The sequence below is a fragment of the Tenrec ecaudatus genome, chromosome X (assembly GCF_050624435.1).
Source record: "Tenrec ecaudatus isolate mTenEca1 chromosome X, mTenEca1.hap1, whole genome shotgun sequence".
NCBI classification, from domain to species: Eukaryota; Metazoa; Chordata; class Mammalia; order Afrosoricida; family Tenrecidae; genus Tenrec; species Tenrec ecaudatus.
This window is the reverse complement of record NC_134548.1, coordinates 42132826-42155649: the sequence shown is the minus strand read 5'-3', so window position 1 is coordinate 42155649 and position 22824 is coordinate 42132826. Positions and strand designations below refer to the sequence as shown.

Sequence of the window (22824 nt, the reverse complement as noted above, 5' to 3'; positions counted from 1 at the left end):
GCTGACTCTTACCAAACACAATGTCCTTCACTAGGAAATGGTCCCTCCAGATGCTATGTCTAAACTAGATGAGACAAAGTCTCACTATCCTTTCTTCTAGGGAGCATTCTTGTTCTACTTGGTCCAATATAGATTTGTTCACTCTTCTGTCAGTTCAAGGCATATTCAATATTTTTCACCAACATCGTATTTTAAAGATGTCATGTCTTCTTTGGTCTTCCTTATTCATCATCCAAACTTTGCATGAAAATTCTCTCGCTTGGGTCAGGTGTGCTTTAATCCCCAAGGTGACATCTGTGTTTTTTGATAATTTTAAAGTTTTTCACATTTAAATACATTGTTTGATTTCAAGACTAATGCTTCCTTGGACGTCGATTGTGAATGCATATATATTTTGCGGGTACACACTCGCTAGTGCGTTCTGAAAGAGGAGTGATCTACTTTCCATCTCAATGAGAAACAGAGTTCCCAGTGCAGTTGCAGATCTAAGGTGAGGTGTTTTTTTAAATATGCACCCATCCAGCAGGAACTTATATTTACTCTCTGCCTGAAGGCAGAATAAGAGAAGGTCTCCTTAATCTTGCTTTTGATTTTCAAAGGTTCTCATTTTTATAATAGCACTTCTCAGAATGCAGGAAAGGTAAACAATACGAACAAAACCTTCTTGTCTAACCTCCTAACCTGCTTTTCATCTGGTTTATCTATAGTTCCAACTACTTTGCAGCACATTTGGCTTCTTGAGTCATTTCTCTGCCTGCACCAGCCTCCTCGCTGGCCTAGTGCTGTGAGATCTAGCAAAAACAAATATTTGTATCAAGGGACTTTCACTAACACACGGTGAATGAAGCACTGTGCCCACTTCCTCTGCAAAAGGATGCCAGAGTGCTTCTAAGTGCTTAAAGGGTATTCATGTTGATCCCCTTGTTGAACCCCTCCTTGGCTGGATAATCTACAAGAAACATCATATTTCTGGTGCTGCTTGTATTTTGCCTATAGAGAATTACGTCACTACTGCATCTAAAGGGATAAGATCAGAAACACTGTGCATTAAAGAAAAGAAAATCCAAACTCATTCTGTGGTTCTCCAGGCTGCGAATTTCAGATGCAGATTGCCAGGCCTGTCTTCCAAGGAGACTCTGGGTGAGGTTTAACTGCCACCTTTTTGGTTAGTAGCTATAAGCTTAAACATTTATCCCACCTAGGAATTGGCCAGTCACCTAGCATACTCCAGCTCAGCCTTAGAAGGTGCCAATAGGGAGACAGAAAGGAACTTATAAAGTGATGTCTTTGAATCTGCCCTCTCCACTTTTAGAAGGCATGGTACCGAAGACAGTCTGAATCTGCTGTTTTTCCTCTACATCCATTCAAGGAAATTTGACAGAGAAAGATGACAACATTTTATAGTTCCCCAGAAGTAGATTCCAGTGTGATAATTTCAGTGCAAGTGACTTATTAAGGAAGTGCTTCAGAAGAGACCAGTGAAGGTCTCAGGGAAAACAGGACAGAGAAAAGAAGGAAGTTAAGCAACGGTGCTAGCTCAGGCAAAGTCCCATGCACGGTAATTTCAGCCAGAGCCCTCAAAGGAGCTTGGAGGTTGAAGTCATGGCTCAGAGTGTATCCCATTTTGCTCAGAGGAGTTGGGCTTCCATACTTTATCCCATCCAGCAGTTTGGGGTAAAGATTGCGTCATGGCAAGGGGTACAAAACCATTCGGATACTTCTGGTTCTTTGTCCGTGTGGGCAAACAAATTGCAGTGCTCTATCGGTAGGCTTCCAATGAGATGCTGATGAAGGTTGTTGGAGGCAATGCTCCTAGTAGACATGGTAAAAAGACTCGGAGCGAGTTTGGTATAGCACATGTGAATGGCATAAAACTCAAATCGATTAAGGTAATCTTTTCTTTCCTTCCATATCAGAATATATTGACCACCTCCTCATTCTTATAGCTGTTGGGCATTACATTATACGAATAGGCTAAACATAATCCCTAGCAAATACTGATAACAATCAGAACTGATTTTTTCTACATCTGGCAAACTCAGAAAAAGCCAGAGATGCTTTCCTCTTAAAAATAGAGACCGAAAATGTGCAGGTGATGACTGTAGAACATATTTGAAGTAAGCATGACAGATGACTGGGAAAGTTTACATGTCAGCCCAGCACAAGTCTTTCAACCATTTCCAGGAAATTACGTAGATGGATGCCACGCCCCCTCACCCACAAAGAAGACTTCCAAAGAGCCCTTATGTGCTTTAATGTTGACTTCACGACAGACAAACGAATGTTATGTATGTTATGTATCAACTAAAGAACAGAACCCCGGATGGAGGCACAGTGGTTTTCACATTACACTGTACAAGGTTAGCAGCTTGAAACCATCCGAAGCTCTATGGGAGAAAGATGAGACGTTCTGCTCCCATAAAGATTTACAGCCTCAGAAACCCAAACAGACAAGTGGGTTTTGTCTGATGAGGTCACTACGAGTAGGAATTGACTCGATGGCAATGTTGTTTTGTTTCTTATGTACTGAAATGCATGTCACTTCTTCATCGTATGTGTCATACAGATGATATATTGGGATATATATGACACATTGGGCACTTTGTAACTATGATCCTATCATGTTCATCCATTATACACAAATGGGAGAACTTAATAGGAAAAGTGGTAAATACTATTAAGTGTTATCATATATGGTGACGCTTTTTATTCAATTCAAATAAATTTGTTATTGGAATGATAAAATATTACTCCCTTCCTGTCACTGGTTTAATTATAACTCACAGTGACTCTACAGGGCAAAGTAAAATTGTCCCATAGAGTTTCCAAAGCTGTAAATCTTTAAGGAAGCACACTGTTAATTATTTCTTCCATGGGTGGCTAATGAGTTCAAGCTGTTGAAATTTGAGTTTGCAGCCGAGTCCCTAACTACTGTAACATGAGGACTCCTTAACACAAATAATAGCAACAATGTTTTGAGAGCCTGGAATGTGCTTGATACAATGCTGAGTCTTACAGAGAATGCTTCTTTAAGCCTGATAACTTATGAACAAGCACATCCTGGTAGTAAATCATAAACACAAGATTAAACCCAGGAAGTCTTGTGTGAGTTCGCCATCCGTGCCATCATCTTATGTTGCCACATTTATTATAAAGAACAATCTTTGGTTGTATAAATATGACTTGTTTTTCTGCCTCAAATTTTCTTTAAAAATAAATGCTGTAAATACAAAAAGAGCTGAGTTGTACAGAATGAACCCAAGGCACGATGGTCTAGAGTAGATCTTGCTATATCAACATTTAATTTCTTTAATCAGTTCTGAGATTTTTGTTTTCTGAATATAAGTGGAGACCTGAATATAACTCCATATGGAACCAAAAAAGTCAGGTAGGAAACCAGTGGGGTAAGGCACGACTCCTGCTATGGTCTGAGCTATAGAATAAGAAATAAAGAGACCTTTTAAAGATTAGTCTTGTTTGATGGACCTTTTACCACCAATGTTTCTCTTCTTAATAGGATCATAAATGGGTTCCTTTGGGTAATCCTTGGAGATTTTCCTTCAAATGAAGGATACATTTTTAATAAGTCAACTTAATGGTATCTGTATTAAAAATTTTATTTTATCTTGCCTATTTAAAAAAAAGTTATACCTGGTGGCTCAGTAGTTAAAGGGCTTGACTGCTAACCAAAAGGTCAGTAGTTAGAACCCAACAGTTACTCTGCAAGAGAAAACTTAAGTCACCTGCTTCCATAGGAGTTACAGCTTTTGAAACCTTATGGAGCAATTCTACTCTGTCCTTTAGGGCCCTTATGAGTTTAAATCAACTTGACATCAATGGCTCCGGCATACATATATTATTAATTACTATATTCAAGAGGTTATATTTTAAAAGGGCATTCATATTTATTAATTTGCTAAAACCACTCAAGGATTACATTAGACAGCATATTTTGTTCAAGGTAAAATATAATTTAAGAAGAAACAATTATCCATACAAAAAATTAATAACATTCCTTAGTAGTAAAATAAATTATGGGGCTTACATTGTACACACGATCAACACTGATGAAGTATTTCCAAAAGGATGGGGTTAGAATATTTTTTATAATATTATTTCAAAATTTGCTGCTTTAATCTTCAGAAGTATTCAGATGCTTTAGGTATTTGGTACAAATTTTCCCTACAAACTGTCTCACTGCATAACTGTCTGACTCATCTGGTAGCAATTCCTACCTTGGGCTGAAGGGCAAACCACTCATCGCTTGGCTTTTCGAAGTCCCATGAGTCAAAAGGAATCTCTACTTCCCCGAGGAAGCTGTTATGTCCAAATCGATCATAATGCCAGACTGAGAGTTGTAGAGTCCTTGTTTCCAGTTGAGTATGGCTGATGGTGTACTGCAAATGAGATTGACAACATCACACTCCCCAAAGAGGGATCTGCCCAATTCCAGGCCAGGTTGGAATTTATTTTCACCATCTTTTTTTTAAATCATATTCTTCAGCAATAGGAATAAAGCAAAGCAAGAGAAACATTTTCTTTTTCTATATATCCCCCTACAACTAAGAATCTATTCCATATACTCATTTTGTGGTGATAAACTCCAGATATTGTAGGAGTATAAATGATGTTAGGTGATAACATTTGTCCTTGTTCAAGACAACATGTTTTTCATTTGCTTATTTTGTCAGCATATATTTTGTAAACTCAAGGTCTAACCTATCAGTTCTTCAATTTTCCCTTTTTATTTTACTCATAATAAGAACCCCCAACCCCAGCAAAGTATTGGCAATGATAAATTTGCAAACATCCGATTTCATAAAGTCCAGCGAAAACTTTAATTTCAGAAGTGGGAAGATGCATGTGGGAAAATATCAGGAAGAAGATATTGCTGGGGTAGCTATTCCCTTTCTAGCAGAGCATTCCTGGGGGCCACATGCCTGCCGACTCTCAAACCTCCAGTTTGTTCTGTGGAACCACCATCTGGGATGGACTTCCAGCTGCTTCCTGATCATGAATTTGTATCTGCTCCTGTCCTTGTTCTTCCTGTATTTCTTGAATTTTCCCTTTTGCTACATTTGTCTTTACTGCTTGGTTTCACCTTTGCTATTTGGTGATGACTATTGGATAAACTCTCTGCCTGCATTTTTTCCTTCTCAGATTTGTTTATTTTAATATTAGTTCCTAATTCTGCACATGCCACCCCCACACCCAACATTCACACACATGCAGGCTCATGGCTTTCTGTCCTTAGTAACTTTCTGTTGGGGTAGATGCTGGCACCATCCTTCTAACACAAGACACACAACCAAGTTTAATGTCATCAAGTTGGCTCTGACTCATGAAGACCATATGTATTACAGACTAGAACTGCTCTATAGATTTTCCTTTCAATCAAGGAACAATCTTATGGAAGCAGATCACCAGTACTTTCATCAATTGCCTCCACTAAGTGGATTAGAACTGTGAACCTTCAGGTTAAACACTGAGTACAAATAAGGGGCCTTATCACCCTGGAACAAAATGCACAAATTTCCCTGGGGTTGACCAATAACTTCTATGTTTCAACTTCGCAGATATTTATTATCAGGCTAGTTTGGTCCACAGTGAGGGAAGGAGTTGTTACATGGAAGTCCATTGGGGAAAGTCATTTCCTTTAGAATTGAGACTTGGGTCATATTTTATCTAGGCTGCTTTCTCTGATATTTCTCAAACTGAACTCTACATATCTACTATTCATTAAGCATATGCTTAAATTTGGTCAAACCTAAAACCTTAAGAAGATGCAGTTCACATCCATGCTTTATGAGCAGAACAATGAATGCACACAAGGTGATCAAGTTACTTTCAAGCCTGTGACAAAATTCTAAAAGGGGAATAAAGTACAGCTTTTCAAAGGGTAAAACATAATTTTTGACCAGATGTATTAACCCAAAAGCAAGTTTCTTGACTTATCTCTATTTAAGGTGCAACTTCAGCAGCAGTAGAAAAAGAGTTCCATTCTGAACACTATTAAGAAACCCAAAGGCATTACAATGATTTGTTTAAAGTATATGCTAGCTTTAACTTGGAAATAAAAACTCCTTTAAAAACAAATGCGATTGTGAATAGTATCTCATGTTTGGTATGAGTTCCTACATGAGTGTGGATTTACCTTTAATGTCTCATTGAATTCTGGATTAGTGCCTGTTCTGATTTTGGTCTTGCGCTTATTGTTTCGAGACTTGTCCGGAAGAAGGTATGACTTGACATAACTATAGATAATAAAAGAAGAAGCTGGTTATTGGAAAACGTCTACTTTGCAAGAATCACTAATGGTCTTTGATGAATGAAAGAGGTGAAGGCAATAGGTTACTAAGCATATGAGACAGGGCCAAAACAAATACAGACAATCTAGTAGACACTGTAGATAGAATTCTGGGCCTTCCATAGGAGAGAAACAGTAAAATGTAGTGGTAAAGAGGGTTGGTTTTGGAATCAAGTCCACTGGGTATGAATTACTCAATGATTCACTGGTTTTAGTGACCTCAGTATCTTATCATCTCTGTGTTTTAGTTTACTCATCTGTAAAACAGGAATAATCACAGTGTCTGTAAAGCACAGATAATAACATCAAAGACCTGATATATTGAACACATTCAATAAATGTAATCTATTATCAAGTATCCCAGAAAATTTCCTGGATTTATATTTCTCACCTTTCCTAACCTAGGTCAGGGTGAAGGATCCATGGTAATGGGCAATAGTGAGAAAGAAGAAATAGGAAATGACATCCTGAAAACCTTGATTGAGGTATCCCACCAACCCTTTTGGTCAAGAGCATCATGGTAGACTTTGAAATATATAAGATGCTAGGGTTTTAGATGACTCCTTTCAATGATAGTCTAATTGATTATATAGGCTCTAAAATCCTCTTAAATGTAAGCAGGGAAGTACGTGGCCCAATCTGTATTCATAATATATTCATCTGTCTATCATAGTACACTTAAAATAAGCTTCACTTGGTAGGATATTGAATCAACTATTGATTGAATATGAATCAACTATTATACAAAAAGAGTTAACATGGCAGAGAGACTTTGAAATATGTGATTAGAAGATATGCCTGGTGTCTAATTGTGGTCATCGTCCTCAAGGCCTGGCCACGATGTGCTCCACTCGCTCCTACTCCCCGTTCACCTGCTGGCATGTGCTCCGATCTGGTAGGTACCTCCCCAGGAGCTGCAGATTCAATTAGAGCAGCCAGTCCACAGAGAGGACCACATGGCCAGCCCCACTATGAGACATGACACCCCTCACTGTCCCATAGCCCTGCAGGGGACAGTACCAGAGACAGTGTGGGAATTGCACCTGACCTGATCCCACCACATGGAGGCAAAGCACTGGGAGAGTGCAGCAGAACAGCAAGGGAATGGAGTGGCAAGGTCCCCAGGGAATGCTGAAAGTGGACTTTGGGGCCAGAGCGAGGTGCCCCAACAGACTGGACTGGAAAACACTCCTAAAGGCCAGCAAACAATCCTTGAACTAACTACAAGCTTTTCTTTCTTGTTGTATCTTATTTGGTTCTTTGTCAGTGGTTTGTTGTTGTTGGTTTGTTGTATATTGTTGCTTGGCTTTGCTCTGTCTTGTTTTTGTGTATGCTATTATCTCCACAGGTTTGTCTAAATAAGATAGGCTGGATGAACAATCTGGAGGAGAACACAACGGGACTGACAGTTCTGGGGAGACATGGGATAAGGGGAGGTAGGGGGAAAAGGAAGCTGTGTTAACAAACCCAGGGACAAGGGAACAACAAGTGGACCAAATTGGTGGTGAGGTGGGTGTGGGAGGCCTGGTAGAGCATGATCAAGGGTAATGTAAAAAAGAGAGAGAGAGAGAGAGAGAGAGAGAGAGAGAGAGAGAGAGAGAGAGAGAGAGAGAGAGAGAGAGAGAGAGAGAGAAGATATGCCTGGTGTCTGGGAACTTGAATTTCAGAATGACTCCCAACATTTCCAGAACTAAAAGTAGCTCATTGCGCTTAAATGGTACAAAGAGCCTACCTTATGCTGACCACGTGATTTCACTCTAGAAGCCTAGAATTTTGGTACATATTAGGCAGAGGCTGCCTATATGACCAGTCCCAGTAAAAACTCTTGGTTTTACAGAAAGGTATGGAAGACAGTGAAAGCTCAAAATCCCTTTGCAGAGACCCCATGAGGATTAAGCCTCCACTGAATTCCCTCAGACCAATGACCAGAGATGTGAAAACACTTTCGGTCAAATGGAGTACACCACAGAGTTAATTAATGCCGCTATAGTTAGCTTACAATTTACCATATTATCATGTTTTCCTTTTCACCCATTCTTAGTTGTTCTAGTTTTTATTCTTTCCTGCTTTGGGGGGTGGGTTGGGTGAAGCTCTATGCATGAGTTTTCTCTTTGGGGGAGTTTTGCGGATGATATCTTTCCAGGATAGGTAAATAAATCCATGGGGACAGTAACTTGATCGCTAGTTTGTAAGGGTGATGACAGGAGAGGTTGAGCGGGAAGGGAAGATGACAGTAATGAGGACAGAAAGGAAGAAACTGTTCTACAGGTGAGTGTGGTGATGATTGCACAACTCTTTTTAATATATTGAAACCATTTAATGGTGTGGTGAGTGAATTATATGCCCACAAATCAGTTAAATAAACAACAACCTTGGGGTGCTGTCATCTGTAATGAGCTTCCTTGATAGGCAGTTTCAGTTGTGTTGTAACTCATTAGAAACTTGTGCCTGGTTTCCTCTGGAATTTGCCCTGCACCTTATTTCTTCACTGACTTCAACTATATACAACGTTCTAATCACTGAACTTGGAGATGCTTTGGAGGGAGCCTTCGATGTCTATACCTTTATCTATCTATCTATCAATCTATCGATCTATCTATCATCTATCTATATTTAGACCTTCTTCAGTATCCCATCTACCATGTATAACTTATTGACCTCTGGAATTCTGAGCACTACTTTGAATTGTTCAACTGGGCTATTGTTAGAGCTGGGTACATTTTTCTGGCACATTTCCTAGAATAAGCATTAACCAGGTGTTCTTATGTGTCCTTGGGGATGCCAAGACCCCAGCCTTCTAACTAAAAAAAGGTACCTGTATGTAAACTACAAATATGACAGCCCTAATGTGCGGATGTGCTTTACACAATTGATGTATGTATATGTATGGATTGTGATAAGAGTTGTATGAGCCCCTAATAAAATGTAAAAAAAGAAAAGAGGAGAAAAAAAAAAGAAAATGTTTAGGGCAAAGAATGTACAGATGTGCTTTACACAATTGATGTATGTATATGTATGGACTGTGATAAGAGTTGTATGAGGCCCTAATAAATTGTTTAAAAACAAAAACAAAACAAAAAAATATGACAGCCCTGAATCAAGTCGAGTAATAGTCTTGAAAAAATCAGATAACTGCTGACACAACCATTATATATGTACTTCAGTGAATATTCAAAAGTGTGACAGGAGGAAAGAGACAGTCAATCTGCTGAGAAGAGTTTGCATTCAAAGTCTCTTCTGAAAAAGAAACATACACAGAAGGGAAAGAACGCAGTGATTGAAATAGTCGAACATGCTAGGTACTTACGCATCTGTTCTCTGTTTCCTTTCATCTCCTATGGCCAGATTTCTACAATTCTTGACAAAAATGTAGAGCCCACCAGTTTTGTAACAGTAGCTGATGTGGAGCAGGATTTCACCACTGACCTTCACATTTCCATAGTCTCCTGTTTCACTGTAAACACTCATCATGCTGTTAAGGCTCGTCTGAAATAAACATGATAAAATGAGGTCCTCTGTGTTCTAATTATGTCTTCACCGCTCTCACTCCCCCCCACTGCCCTCCTAGAATATAGGGAGAGGGAAGAACGCAGAAAGGACTGCTTATTTTGTTGGGGTAGCATAAAACGCAAGTCCGGAAAAACACCACACTGAGAAAGGCAGGAAACTTCCTGAGAGGGGAAGCATTTCCTTTGAAGGTTTATGAATATGCGTGGCTTATTCACTTCTTCTCATGAACGCAGGGCAACTGAGGCATTTCCAATCTTACTTCCCATCCGTAACCCTGCTTGGTAGCTTCAAAACCAATCATCTTCAAGGTCTAGAAAGCATTGATCAGGATAAAGAAAAGCTCATGCCATATTCAGTGATAGCAGAAGTCACGTCACATCTTTTCGCCCTGGCATCCACAGAGAGCATCCTATCAGTCTCGAGATCCTGAGCTGCAGCTTTCACCAAAGTGTACCAGGAGAATATCCTACACCCACAATGGCTTTGACTCTCCAGGTGAATAGCTGCACAGGCCTCAAAGGCAGTGTAAGGTCAAAGCTATGTGAAACTGTAAAATAGAAAGCCATGAAATGAAACACTAAGCAGTAAAATAACTCACTAATCAATCAATAAAATGCTAAAAACAACACAAAAACCACACACAAGGCCCAAGTCAGTCAGACTGAATGGTTTCTGACCAAGCACTAATGACTTGTAAGACATATTTTGAATTAAATGTAGCAATATTTTCCTTTAATGACAGAAGGGAAACTGTTCTAGCGATTTCAGTGTCACACGGAAAGCTTTGAAGAAAGATCCAGCAGTCTCAAAATTCCTTGGCTGGAACCACCATGATGAGTGAGTGGGACAATGGAAACTTGGTCTTTCTGCATTTTTTATTGTTGTAAAAATATGTACAACACAACGTTTGCCTAGTTAATATTTTCCAGGTGAACAATTTAGTGACATTAGCTCCATTGATCCTGTTGTTCAGTTACTAAACTATGACGGTTGTCACATTTCCCTTCATCATAAACAAATACTCACTGCTTCCCAAACATGGGTCTCCGCACTACCCCCGTCTTACTACTAGTAAGGACTACCTTTGGTCTCCATACAGTTGCTTGGTCTTACTATTTCATACCTGTGAGATAATGCCCTATTAGTTCTTTTGTAATCAACTTATTCCACTGAGCATGTGGTTTTCACGTTTCATCCTCATCAATCAGGGCTTTGTTTCTCTTTATGGCCAAATCATTGTCAAGTGTTCGTATGAACCACGTTTCGCTTATGGACAATTAGGTTGCTTCCATCTGTTAGCTATGGGGAGTAGCGCTGCGATGAGCATCCGGATATATCTTAGTTACTTGGGCTAGGATAACAGAAACACCACAAAGAGATGGCTTCAACAAACCAATTTGTTTTCTCGCAGTTTGGGTGACTAGACATCAGAACTTAGAGTACAGGTTCTAGCACAGTGGTTCTCAACCTTCTTAATGTCACGACCCTTTAATACAGTTCCTCATGTTGTGGTGTCCGCACCCCCCCCCCCAGCCATAAAGTTCTTTTCGTTGCTACTTCATCACTGAAATTTTGCTACTGGTATGAATCAGGAGATCCCTGTGAAAGGGTCCTTTGACCCTCCAAAGGGGTCGGGATGCCCAGGTTGAGAACCGCTGCTCTAGAAGGTGCTCCCTATTGGCTCTGAGGGAAGGTCTTTATCTCTTCAGCTTATTTCCTGGGTCCTTGGAGAGCTCCATTGGTTTGATACCAAGCTCCCTCCATCTCTGCTTCTTTCCCTTGCTTGTTCAATCCCTTTTGTGTCTCAAAAGGGATTGATTTAAAACAGATTCTACACTTCCCTATACTATGTGTGCCTCAATAATATAACAAAGGACACCCATTCCTAACTGAGAGTATAGCCACAGGCATAAAGGTTAGAGTTTACAACATACATTATGGAGGGACACAATTCCATCTCTAATGGTGTAAATGTGTCTCCTCACTGATTTTTACTGTCAAATGGCATCTTGATTGTCCACGTGATCGGAATGGAGACTGATGAAGGATGTGAATGAAATGGTAAGTATCTCCACTAAGCCTCATCAAGGGCAGGAGCAAACCAAGAATTCCATAATTATTTGCAAATTACTGCTTAAAGAGAATCAAGAATGACCTAATTTGGCTTTCCTATACCTAAAGCCCAGCAACAGCGTTGTTGTGCTAGCACGTGACTTTGGCTATTGTTCCTCAAATTTTAATCTTGTAGTAACCACTCAGAAAGCTTGTTAAAATGAAGATTGTCCTTGATTAAGGCTGGGGTGCGGCCTGAGACTGTTTTTCTAACCAACTCTCAAACCCTTAGGTTCCAAACTGCGTTGCAAGGTACCCGAGAACACCACAGTACATTCACAGGCGCGCCACAGGACAGTGGAAACTGTAAAGCGAAGCAAAAATAGCATGCAAACTACCAGCTAGTGGTTCGCAGAGTCAGCATCAGATTTCTCTTCATTCTTTTTACTGGAGCCCGAGCTGTGCGAGGCCCCAGCTATGTGGGCAGTTGCTCAGACAAAAAAAAAATTTGCACAAAAATCAAAGAGGAACAGAAAACAAGGGTGGTGATGTCCAATAATATTTCAATGTTTGAACTGTTATATAATGTCCAATAGATACACAGCTGCTGTTAGTTAAAAACAGAGGTTATTTAAGCAGGGGATAAAGTATTTTTCTCATATATATAAATATATATATATTTAAGTTGTTAGGTGATGAAGTTGTTCAGAACTAATTAATTAGTAAAGGGACCATAAGGAGTTACTTTTGGTCTACAAGTTCTATGAGAAAACTATTGTGTTCCAGATGAGGCAATGTTCCTGGTTCACAGACCATACTTTGAATCTCAAGTGTTTTAAAATGGTGGCACATGTCCCTCATGTTGCCAAAAGTACATCCTGGCTCACAGAAATTGTTAGCAATGTCTAGAGTTAAACTAAGATCTTCACATTTCTAGGGTGAGGCGCGCTCCACATTTGAATCACTGACTTACAACCCTTTATAACTGCAGTGTTCTTTCTAAATAAGTGACGCCAATGAACAGAAGGACATTTAGAGACTGATGGCAAAGTTGCTGCCAACCATACATTACGCTCTTAAATAAACCCAAGTTGCGATTTTGAACAGAGACATTGGTCCTATTACCTTGCTAACAATACATCATGGTGTGCCACGTGTTTTCTGGCAGGTACACAAATTCCACTGTTTAATGAATAGTCTTCTTAAGAAATACTTGGATTCTGATCGTCTTGTTAATCTTTTTTTATTTTCTGTACCAAGCATTTCAGAGCCAGTTTCTTATTCATAAGAGTCCCAAACACAGGCACATGGAGAATTTGTGATATATTCATAAACGGCCTCAAACCACGAACTCCACACCAGGTACTGCTTGATTCTGACTTATGGTGACACCATGTGTGCAGAGGAGAACTACTCCACGTGTTTTCAAGGTTGCGATCTTGTGGAAGAGAGCCAGGCCTCTCTTCTAAGGAGCATCTAGTGTTAAACCATTTACTCCACTCAGGGATGTTGATGGTGTTAGTTACCACTGACGCAATTCGGATTCGTGCAGATCCCATATTTCATATATCTTTTAAAAGAGAATCTCTGGTTAATGGTACACAAATCATAAAAAGATGGATGCTGGAAGAATTGCCCATCTAGTCATATTTCCCCAACCACAAAACTCATGAAATGTTGGAAAGAAGAAAAGTCTGAAAACTCACAGTGTCTGAGTCTGCATCAGGCACATTTAGGTAGGTCCACTTCCTGTCAGAGGCTGCTTGAGAATTCTTTAAGAAAGTTTCCCAAATGTCAAAAGAGAGAGGGTGTTAGAGAAGCAGACGGAAATTAGAGAATCAAAGAAAACGGTGTTCAGGCATACAGATAAATCCAAGGACACGGGGGCAGCTACAGCGAAAGCCTACCTTTCAAGGAAGGTCATGTCATGAAAGTAAGGAAGCTACGGATGGTTATTGAGGAGAGGCGCTTGATGGGACATGTGTGATAAAAGAGATGACCTTTGGCAGTGTAGGGATGGATGGGGAGTTGACAGAAGGGTGACAGGGAAATTTGTCTTAGTTCAGAAGTTTGAAATAGTTCATACACTTCAGCTGATGAGAGTGTGAACTAGAAGATAAGAAGATTTATCAACTGGAGGAGAGAGGGGGAAGAATCAGGAACCCTAGCAAAAGCCCTTACAAACTGACATGCAAAAGTACTTCCGAGGCAAAGGGTGCACTTCCCTTGCTAACTGTACTCATACCATCTTTGGAACTGCACCAGGAGCCCCGAGGCTGTAGTGGGTTACACCATGGGTTGCTAAGGGCAAGATTAACTGTTTGAACGCACCAGTCACTCCATGGGAGGGAAATGAGGGTTTCTGGTGGCTTACAGGTTTACAGCCTCAGAAACCCAAGGGGGCAGTTCTACACTGTCCTGTTGGGTCCTAAGAGTTGGAATTGATTAGATGGAATCAACTCAGTTGCAGGGGGTGAGTTGAGTTGGAAACGTATAGAAAATCAACAAGCAAAAGAAGGAACTCCTAGCATGTTTAGAAAGTTGCTTACAGTCGATAGGCCACTTGCTAGACTATGAGTGTTCGCAGAAAACCGGGAGGACACTAAGTCATCAATGCCTTCTTCGGTATCTTCCAAGGAGTCCTGCAGAAGGAGGAAAAACAGTGGTCCGGTTGATTTCTTTCCTAGAAAATGTCTTTTCACTTTTAAACCAGCTTTCTTTCCTAACGACGTGAAAATCAGCAAACTCCCAGGTTTTTTTTCTTGCCCCTGTAGTCCATCTGATCGTGTCATCTGAAGAATGGGAGAGGATGGGAGTGGGGGCTAGGTGTCCTTCATAATGCTGCTTGCATTGTGGAAAGAACATGAAATTTCAAACACAGAGCTCGGGGCTTGAATTCTATCTTCCTAATCGCTAGGTCAATTCACTTTGGACAATGTAGGTAGATTATTTTTTTCCTTTCTATTGTGGTAAATACAAGATGTAACAAAATATTTGCCATATCAATATTTTTCAGGTGCAATTCAGTGACACTAATTGTGTTCATCCTGTTGTACAACCATCATGATCCATTTCCAACTTTTAAATTGGATTTTGGGAGGGGTGTGTGTGTGTGTGTGTCTGTGGGTGTGTCTGCCTGTCAGTCTGTGCATCCATATCTCTATCTATCTGTACTGGCAGATAGGGCAGGATATCCTAAAAGTCCCTCCAATATAATAAAGTGTTTCCATTGTTCTCTTCCTGCTTCTTTTTCTCTCTCATGACAGCAATAGCCTCACTACCTCTTCCCCCTTGTTTCTTAAGTAATTTCAAGCAATATTACCCACTGCCATCGACTGGATTTCACAGGTGGATAATCTTATCCCTTTATGATAAGGTTGTCCTTCCTAGTCTGTCTTATTTTGGAAGCTCCACTTAAACCAATCCCCCGTTGATAACCCGGCTGGTATTTGAAATATCTGTGGAAAACCTTCCAGAATCACAGTAATCCCCTCAGAGTAACGGCACACTTCCTGCTTTCTCTGTGGGTCCCTCATTTTTATTCATCCTTCTTTCTTGCATTTATATGATATTACTATCAAAATCTATACAAATAGAAATATATAGCATAATAAGCATAGTGATAACACATAAAATGTGAACAATCAGAAGCCTCGTGTGTCATGTCAGTATCATAAACCCCCGTTTTCTTCCCTGGAGATAACAATTTTTATGGCAATCATATCTTTGCTGCTGTAAAAAATAGTTGTATTACCTATGCACACACAATATAAGTTAGTGTTGCTTGTTTTTGAACAGAATCATAAATGGAACTATATGTTATATATCACTTTGTGCTTTGCCCCTCTTGCTCAACATTATAGTATTAAGATTCCAACAAATTGATGCATGTCACTATAGTTTGTTCACTTTTATTATTATGTAGTATTCCATCGTATGATATCCCACACTTTCTTTAGCTTTGCTCCTGTGGATGAAGATTATTAGCGCTGCTTCCAGGTTTTTTATTATAAAAAAATGCTGCTTTGAAGTGCAAATAGATACAAGTCTTCCTTGGGAATATACTGGAGAGAGGAATTGCTAAATCATAAGGTGTATATATGTATATGCATTTGCATACTATTTTTAAGATAATGTCAAATGTTCTGGAGCAGTTTTATCAACTTACAGTTTAACCATCATTATACGAGTAGTCCCTTGCTCTATATATTTGCCTGCTCATATTCGATATTGTCAGATATTTTCATTTTTTGAGAATCTGGTGGATGTTTAAAATTTTCATGATTTTAATTTACATTTCTCTGTTAACTAATTGAGTTAAATGTCTTTGCATGGTCATTGGAAGATTATATTTTCTGTGTAGTCCTTGCTCAAAATGAAGTCTTTGGGTAGTGCAAATGGTTAATGTGCTAGACACTATAAGGACGGATGGAGGTTCAAGTCCACCCCAAACGTCCAATGATCTAATTCTGAAAATGCAGCCATTAACAATCCTATGGAACAGAATTCTCATCTGACACACAATGAACTCAACAGCAATTGGATTGGTTTGGTTTGGTTACTTAAGGCTTATTTTAATGTTTTCCCCCCTTAATGTTTTAAAAGAGATCTTTGTAACTTTGCACACTTTTCCTTTGTCAATTATATGATTATTATTACATATAGATTATCCCTTTTGGTGACTTATATGTTTCCCTTTTCTGAGTGTATATTTTAATAATTTTTTTCTTAATTAAAAAAAAATCTTTTTATTGGGGCTCATAAGGCTCTTATCACAGTCTGTACATACATCAATTGAGCAAAGCACCCTTATACATTCGTTGCACTCGTCATTCTCATAATTCACCTTCCACTTGGGTTCCTGGAATCAGCTCGGTTTCCCTTTTTTCCCCCTCCCCCTCCCTCCCCGCTCCCCCCTTCCCCCTGGTCCCTTGATAGTATATAAATAATTATTATATCTTATCTTACACTCCCCGGCGTCTCCCCTCACCCGTCTCCCCTTTGCCCATCTCCCAGAGAGGAGGTTACACATAGATCTCCGAGATCGGTTCTCCCTTTCTACACCCCCTTCCCTCCTGGTGTCATCAATCTTTTCCTTTCTGGCCATTTTTTTATATCAAGTTGACGAAATGTTTCCCTATCCATAAAACAATTTTAGGCCATAAAACAATTTTATCTCCTAAAGTTTCATTGCTTTATCTTTTTTCAATCTGGAATTTATGGTTGTATTTGGCATGACAATGAATAAGGAAGACTGAAGAAAAATAGAATCCTATTTTTTAAAATGGAACCCGGAGCCCAATAATTATTACTCATAATCAGTCATTGATTGATGGCACATTCTCATCTTTGTTCGGTGCATTGTTCCCTTTCATTTACTTATTTAAACAATGTGCTAACTATCCGTGCACGAATTGTCTAACATAAAAATTTGAACCTGGATTGGGAGGGAGATTGGAAGAAAATCTCGATAGTGCTATGAACAGCTCACCAAGTCATGGGCACTTTATTGTCACCGAAGAGTTCTATATTAAGGGGAATAAGTGCAATAGCCAAAGAGAAAATTGATAATATATTGCTAATTGTTGAAACTAGAGGAATGGTTTATTATATTAACCCACCCCTGGAAACTATTAATGTGCTTTATTTATTTAGAGATTTACCTTTTCTTAGCTATTTCATATAAATGTAATTATGCAATTTGTAGTTTTTATTGAGTTTCTTTCCATTTAATATAATGTTTTTAAAACTTTATTATCAATTGGGTTCTAATGCATTTATCATGTCATTCCATAGTTCAATCGCGTCCAGCAGTATTATACAATTGCTACTGGAATCAGTTTCCAAACATTCTTTTTCTTCCTGAACTCCTTGACATGGTCTCCCTTTTACCTGGTCCCCTCCCCCTTAATATGATGTTTTTAAGATTAGCCCTTGTTGCAGTACATACCAGTACTTTCTTTCTCTTTATTGATGAATTTTGGAGTGCCATACACATTTGATCATTTGATGGACATTCAGTCTTTTCCAAGTTTGGGGTTATTACAGATACTGATAATAGGAATATTGATACACATATTTTGTGTGGATATATGGTTTCATTCATTTTGGGAAGAAGTCTAATTGTTAGGTCATACAGTAAGTTTTTTGCCTTCTTCAGGAACTACCCAACTTCTTTTTCCAAAGTAGCTTTGCCTTTTTTCAAAATTCTCATCAACATTGCTCTATTTTTGTGGTGATTTTAAATTCCTTTCCCAGTCTGGTACATTATAATAAATAGCATTTAGTTTTAATAGTCAAAATGTCCTGGCTTGATTTGGAAAAACTGTATTAATATTTACCATGTGTATACTCTGTCTTTCTTCCAAGTAATGTGATTCCTTCATAGCAATTATATAAATCTGTATATCAGAATATCAGGGCTGGAAGACATCTTACAAGTAACCAGATTCAACCATCTAATTTTACAATTGAGTTCACTGAAACTTAATCTTCACATAATTTCATTACACATACAAAGGTAGTTTTGGAGGCAACTTGAGTTATGAAAATGTTCATGTAAAATATACAATTAGATTAGTACAATTCAGTTTAAGAAATATTGGGATTCTTTGTTTCTCAGTTTAGTCCTTGTTTAGTCCTTGAAAACCCCACTAGATTATGCTTAGAGATAATCTTCATTCAGTAACCTTATTACCAGTTACTTTTCTAAATGGTTCTTTCAGTTGCTTTTTTCTACTAATGGTGACGACTAACAGGAGATTATTATAGATCTTCACTTGACACTCAACTCATCATCACCTAAAAGTAGCTCATTTTTCAGCAAGATGATGTCCCTGTTTCCTCAAGATCGTGAGACTCTCTTCCACAGTCAACTTACCAAATCTTTGTCTAAAGCCCCAGGGACAGACTTGATCCTTAGGCTTACAGTGTCCTCAAGATCTCCTGCACACGACCCACTCAGATCTAATTCAGACGGACTCCTGTCTGCAGGAAGGAAGAGAAAAGGGAACAATGTGAATAGGCTTCTTTTGTTAAACGCTCTTGTTTTTCATTATAAAATTTTCATCTTGATTCTAGTTTTCCTACGCTGCTTTTTGTTAATGGTGCTTTGGATTTTGCCTTAGCTTGAATTACCAATATTGATATGTATATTCCTCCTTTCTTCACAGCACTGTAAATTTTCCTACACTAAAATGGTACAATTGAGGCTGTTTAAGGCTTTTACTTTCCCTCTAACTGAAAACATCTCATAGGGTGGGCCTGTATGCTTGGAAAGATAAAATATTACATCTTCTTGATTTTAGAAGTTAGAGGAATTACTGTTTTATATTAGCCATAAAATGTTGAGTCAGTCCATTTGAAAATGTTACTTATAAAATAATAACAGCCAATTCTCTTCATGAGAAAAAAAGAGTGAATATAGTTAAACTAAGAGGAAATTCTATTTCTTTTGGAAACTATTCTCTGTCAATAGGAGAATATACTGATTTCAGTTTCAAATAAATAAATTATAGAACAGTGCACCCCTTAGTAATGCTGCGGATAGGTTACTAAGTCAAGGATAGTTTATTTCCACAGAATAGTTCTGTACAAAAGCCCTGCTGAGACAGACTCAAAAGCTCAAATTCCCTGCCACTGAGTTGATTCTGATTCCTAAGGACCCCATAGGACAGGGTAGAACTGCCCTGTGGGTTTCTCAGGCTGTAACTTTTTAAGGAAAAAGTGATGTCTTTCTCCAGCGGAGCTTCTGGGGTATTCGAACTGCTGACTTTGAAGTTAGCAGTCGAATACATAATCCACTGTGCCCACAGGGATCTTAGTCACAGCTGCCTATAAATGAGCAATACTGCAACAGCAGACTAATTATTATTTCTGAATCCACCATTTAAGTTCGAAATAATAAATATGACAATGCGGAAGTGCTTAGGTCTGGTGCCTGTCATAGTGGATGTGTGGTGGAATATAGGAACTGTATAATAGACATCTACTCTATGACATATTTGTCTATTGACTAGCAAATTGCTTTTCCACCCTGGAACAAAATGCAGCAATTGCCACAGATACACACAAGACCACCTTTGCTAACTGACTGACTAGGAGAAACACCCCAACTTAGCATATGAGTTTCCTACAAATATCATTACGTAGCAGGTAACTTCTTCATATTGAAGATTTCATCCTGAGTTTAATTCTACATGCAAGACACAAACTTTACAAGTATGCCAACTTTCCCTGAAGAGTTGCCTCATTTATAGTTAATATAATTGCAATATAAATATCTGTTTCCCAGGATTATTGTGATGAGCAAGTGAACCGATGGGGTTTCAGAAAGCTTCCGGAAAACTTCCATTTTTCATGCCAATATAATGATGTGACTATTTGGAATCACCCTGGTATTTGAGTGGCACCCTGGAGGTGCAGCAATTACGCATTGGGCTGCTAACCAAAAGGTTGGTGGTTGGAAACCACCAGCTGCTCTGGAGGAGAAAGGTGGAAAACTAATAGGGATCGATCTACCAGGTCCCTAGGAGTCAGCATCAACTCCATGGCAGTGAGGAAGGGAGGTATTTTAGTGTATCAAATGAAAGGAATTATTATCAATACCTTACAAATACTCCTCATTTCGTCCTTAGAATGATTTATCGGTCTTGATATCAGGACCTTCGGACTATTGTATTACTTGGTCTATCATTTCCTTGGACTCAGTGGAAGTGTCTATCTGTTATTGAATGCATTCTAGGGCCAATTGTATTTCCTTTACTTGTCTTTTTTCCTCCAGAAAACAATTGATTTATCTTGTTGTTGTCATTTATGATATTCCTAGCAAAAACATTAACAATCCATGTTTTTACATGTACAGTTCTGCACCTTAGCAATTATGACTAAGGCACACCTGCGTCTATCTTCAAGCAATTTTCCAGAAATAGGCCCACCACTGTGGGCCAAAGAAAGGATGATTATTTTCTAGGTATCAAATGGATGCTAGTCAGACAATCCCACCTGATTTAGTAACTTTTCTTAACAACTGGGGAATATGTTGTGTATTTCTCTCTCACCTGACAAGAGGGAGACCCCTGCTACTCCTATGGAAGGTGTGTTCGAAGCGTTTCTGTGATGGCGCTTTGTGAAGTCTTCAGAGGTCCTCTCAATGGCATCCAAATCCATGGGATTATTAAAATTATGCTCCTGTTTACAAATTTCAAACAAGAAAACATATATGGGCTTCAAATACTGCCATGTAAATATACTTCTGTATGAGTATATGTGTGTGTATTACGTTAGGAGTAGCTGATTTTGATTTGATGGAACCGCACCAGGTGCCATAATTGTAAAACTTACTATCAAAACTGGGTTGAGATTCAATATTTATGCAAATAATAGAATGAATACAATAATAATTAGGCATAAAAAGCCTTTAAAACTTCTTCATATGCAGATAATCCAGTAGAGCCTTACAGCATCATACAGGAAAGAATTTCCTCTTTGTGGTCCTATATCTAACCCTCATGTGAGACAGGAATTTAATTAACTTATTCCAAAGATATGAGGCTTTCACTTGTCTAATAGGCTGATCAGCTCAACTTCAATACACACTATTTTCAGTCTTTCATTATTCTTCAAAACATAATACATGATAGATTATCAATGTTTACCAAATGAGATAGTTAAAGTTTATTGTGCTAACCTGGCCAATAAACACATGTGGAGTTAATTGAAGGGCAGAGAGATAAATGGCTCAGTGAACCTCGCCTTTCGAGTTCTCAGGTCCCTTGCTTTGTGATGGTCAGACCAGAGTGCCGCTGCCTTAGCCAGTTCCCTGCTTCAGCTGGCAAGGCTCACTTCCTGCAAAACATCCCTGAGAAGCCACATGGACCTACCCCTATGCAGCCCTGGGTGCTGGAGCAGCTGTGTGGAGACCCCTGCCAGTGCTGAGATTCTTACACGTTTGATGATTTGGCTTTCCTCCTGCAGTCGGCATCATTGTGTGTGTTTTGTGAGATGGAGGAGGACTTTGTGTGTTGGTGTCAGACATATGGGCTAATGTTGGACTTGTGGGCTTAGGCAGCACTAGGTTGGGATGTTTTCTTGATGTGCACTTACCCTTTGTATAAAACTCTCTCTTACACATATGAGTTTCTGGGGATTTGTTTCCCTAATGTACCCAGACTAACACATCAAAAGACTGTGACAGAGGTCAAATGGATAAATTCATTTAGAATGTTTCCAACACTTTCTCTTCAGTATGTTGCTCACAACATGGAATCCTCCATTAAAAGCGGACTAAGTGCCTTAGCGGCCGTTATGTAAATAGCAAAATTTTCCAACGAAAGTCCTGGAAGTGTCATTAAGATCGACCACTAATAGGTCAATTGATATTGTACAAATATTAAAATGCAATATGTACCCTGGAAGCTCAAAATACCAAGCGTAAAATGAGCACATGACATCAAATAGAGGGCAAGCTAGATACTTTTGTGTTTCGTGCAGTTTTCCTTTTGAAAACGTACCTTTTCATTTAGACACACATGCTATAAGCAGAAAGGAACACCGAAGCATTTTGAATATGAGAAAGGGGAAATGTTGCAAAGTTGTTACCTCGACCATCATCTAACTCTTTACCCATCTTCCCTTTGTTGTGAAAGAGTATACATACATCATCAACTATTGTGCAATCATATGACTACTTAACAAGAAAAGGATTTCCCTGTTCTCTCTGTCTCTTACTCATTGGAGAAATGGGACGAGAGTTGAGGTAGATCAACATAGAAACTGGCTACGTATATTCAGGAGCTCTGCTAAGCACATGGCTGCTAATTGAAAGGCTTGCGTTCAATCCCACCAGCTGGTTTGCAGAAGAAAGATGTGGCAATCTTCTTCTGTAAAAATTGCAGACTTGGAAACCATACTGGTCAGTTCAACTCTGCCCTATAACATCAATTTGTGTCAGAGTA

At 39.0% G+C, this 22824-nt stretch overlaps 1 protein-coding gene across 2 annotated transcripts in view; it reads right to left on the bottom strand.

Annotated features, from left to right (window-relative positions):
• Positions 1-22824, bottom strand: part of SYTL5 (synaptotagmin like 5) — a 126589-nt gene that overhangs the window by 9282 nt on the left and 94483 nt on the right. The window contains exons 7-13 of one of the 2 annotated variants that reach the window (XM_075539115.1): positions 20929-21058; positions 18750-18856; positions 14419-14511; positions 13576-13641; positions 9615-9793; positions 6155-6254; positions 4236-4397 (exon numbers count right to left, since the gene is read on the bottom strand). In XM_075539115.1, coding sequence (XP_075395230.1) covers positions 4236-4397; positions 6155-6254; positions 9615-9793; positions 13576-13641; positions 14419-14511; positions 18750-18856; positions 20929-21058 — 837 coding nt within the window. The remainder of the gene's footprint in view (positions 1-4235; positions 4398-6154; positions 6255-9614; positions 9794-13575; positions 13642-14418; positions 14512-18749; positions 18857-20928; positions 21059-22824) is intronic. The other variant, XM_075539116.1, reaches the window with a different exon arrangement.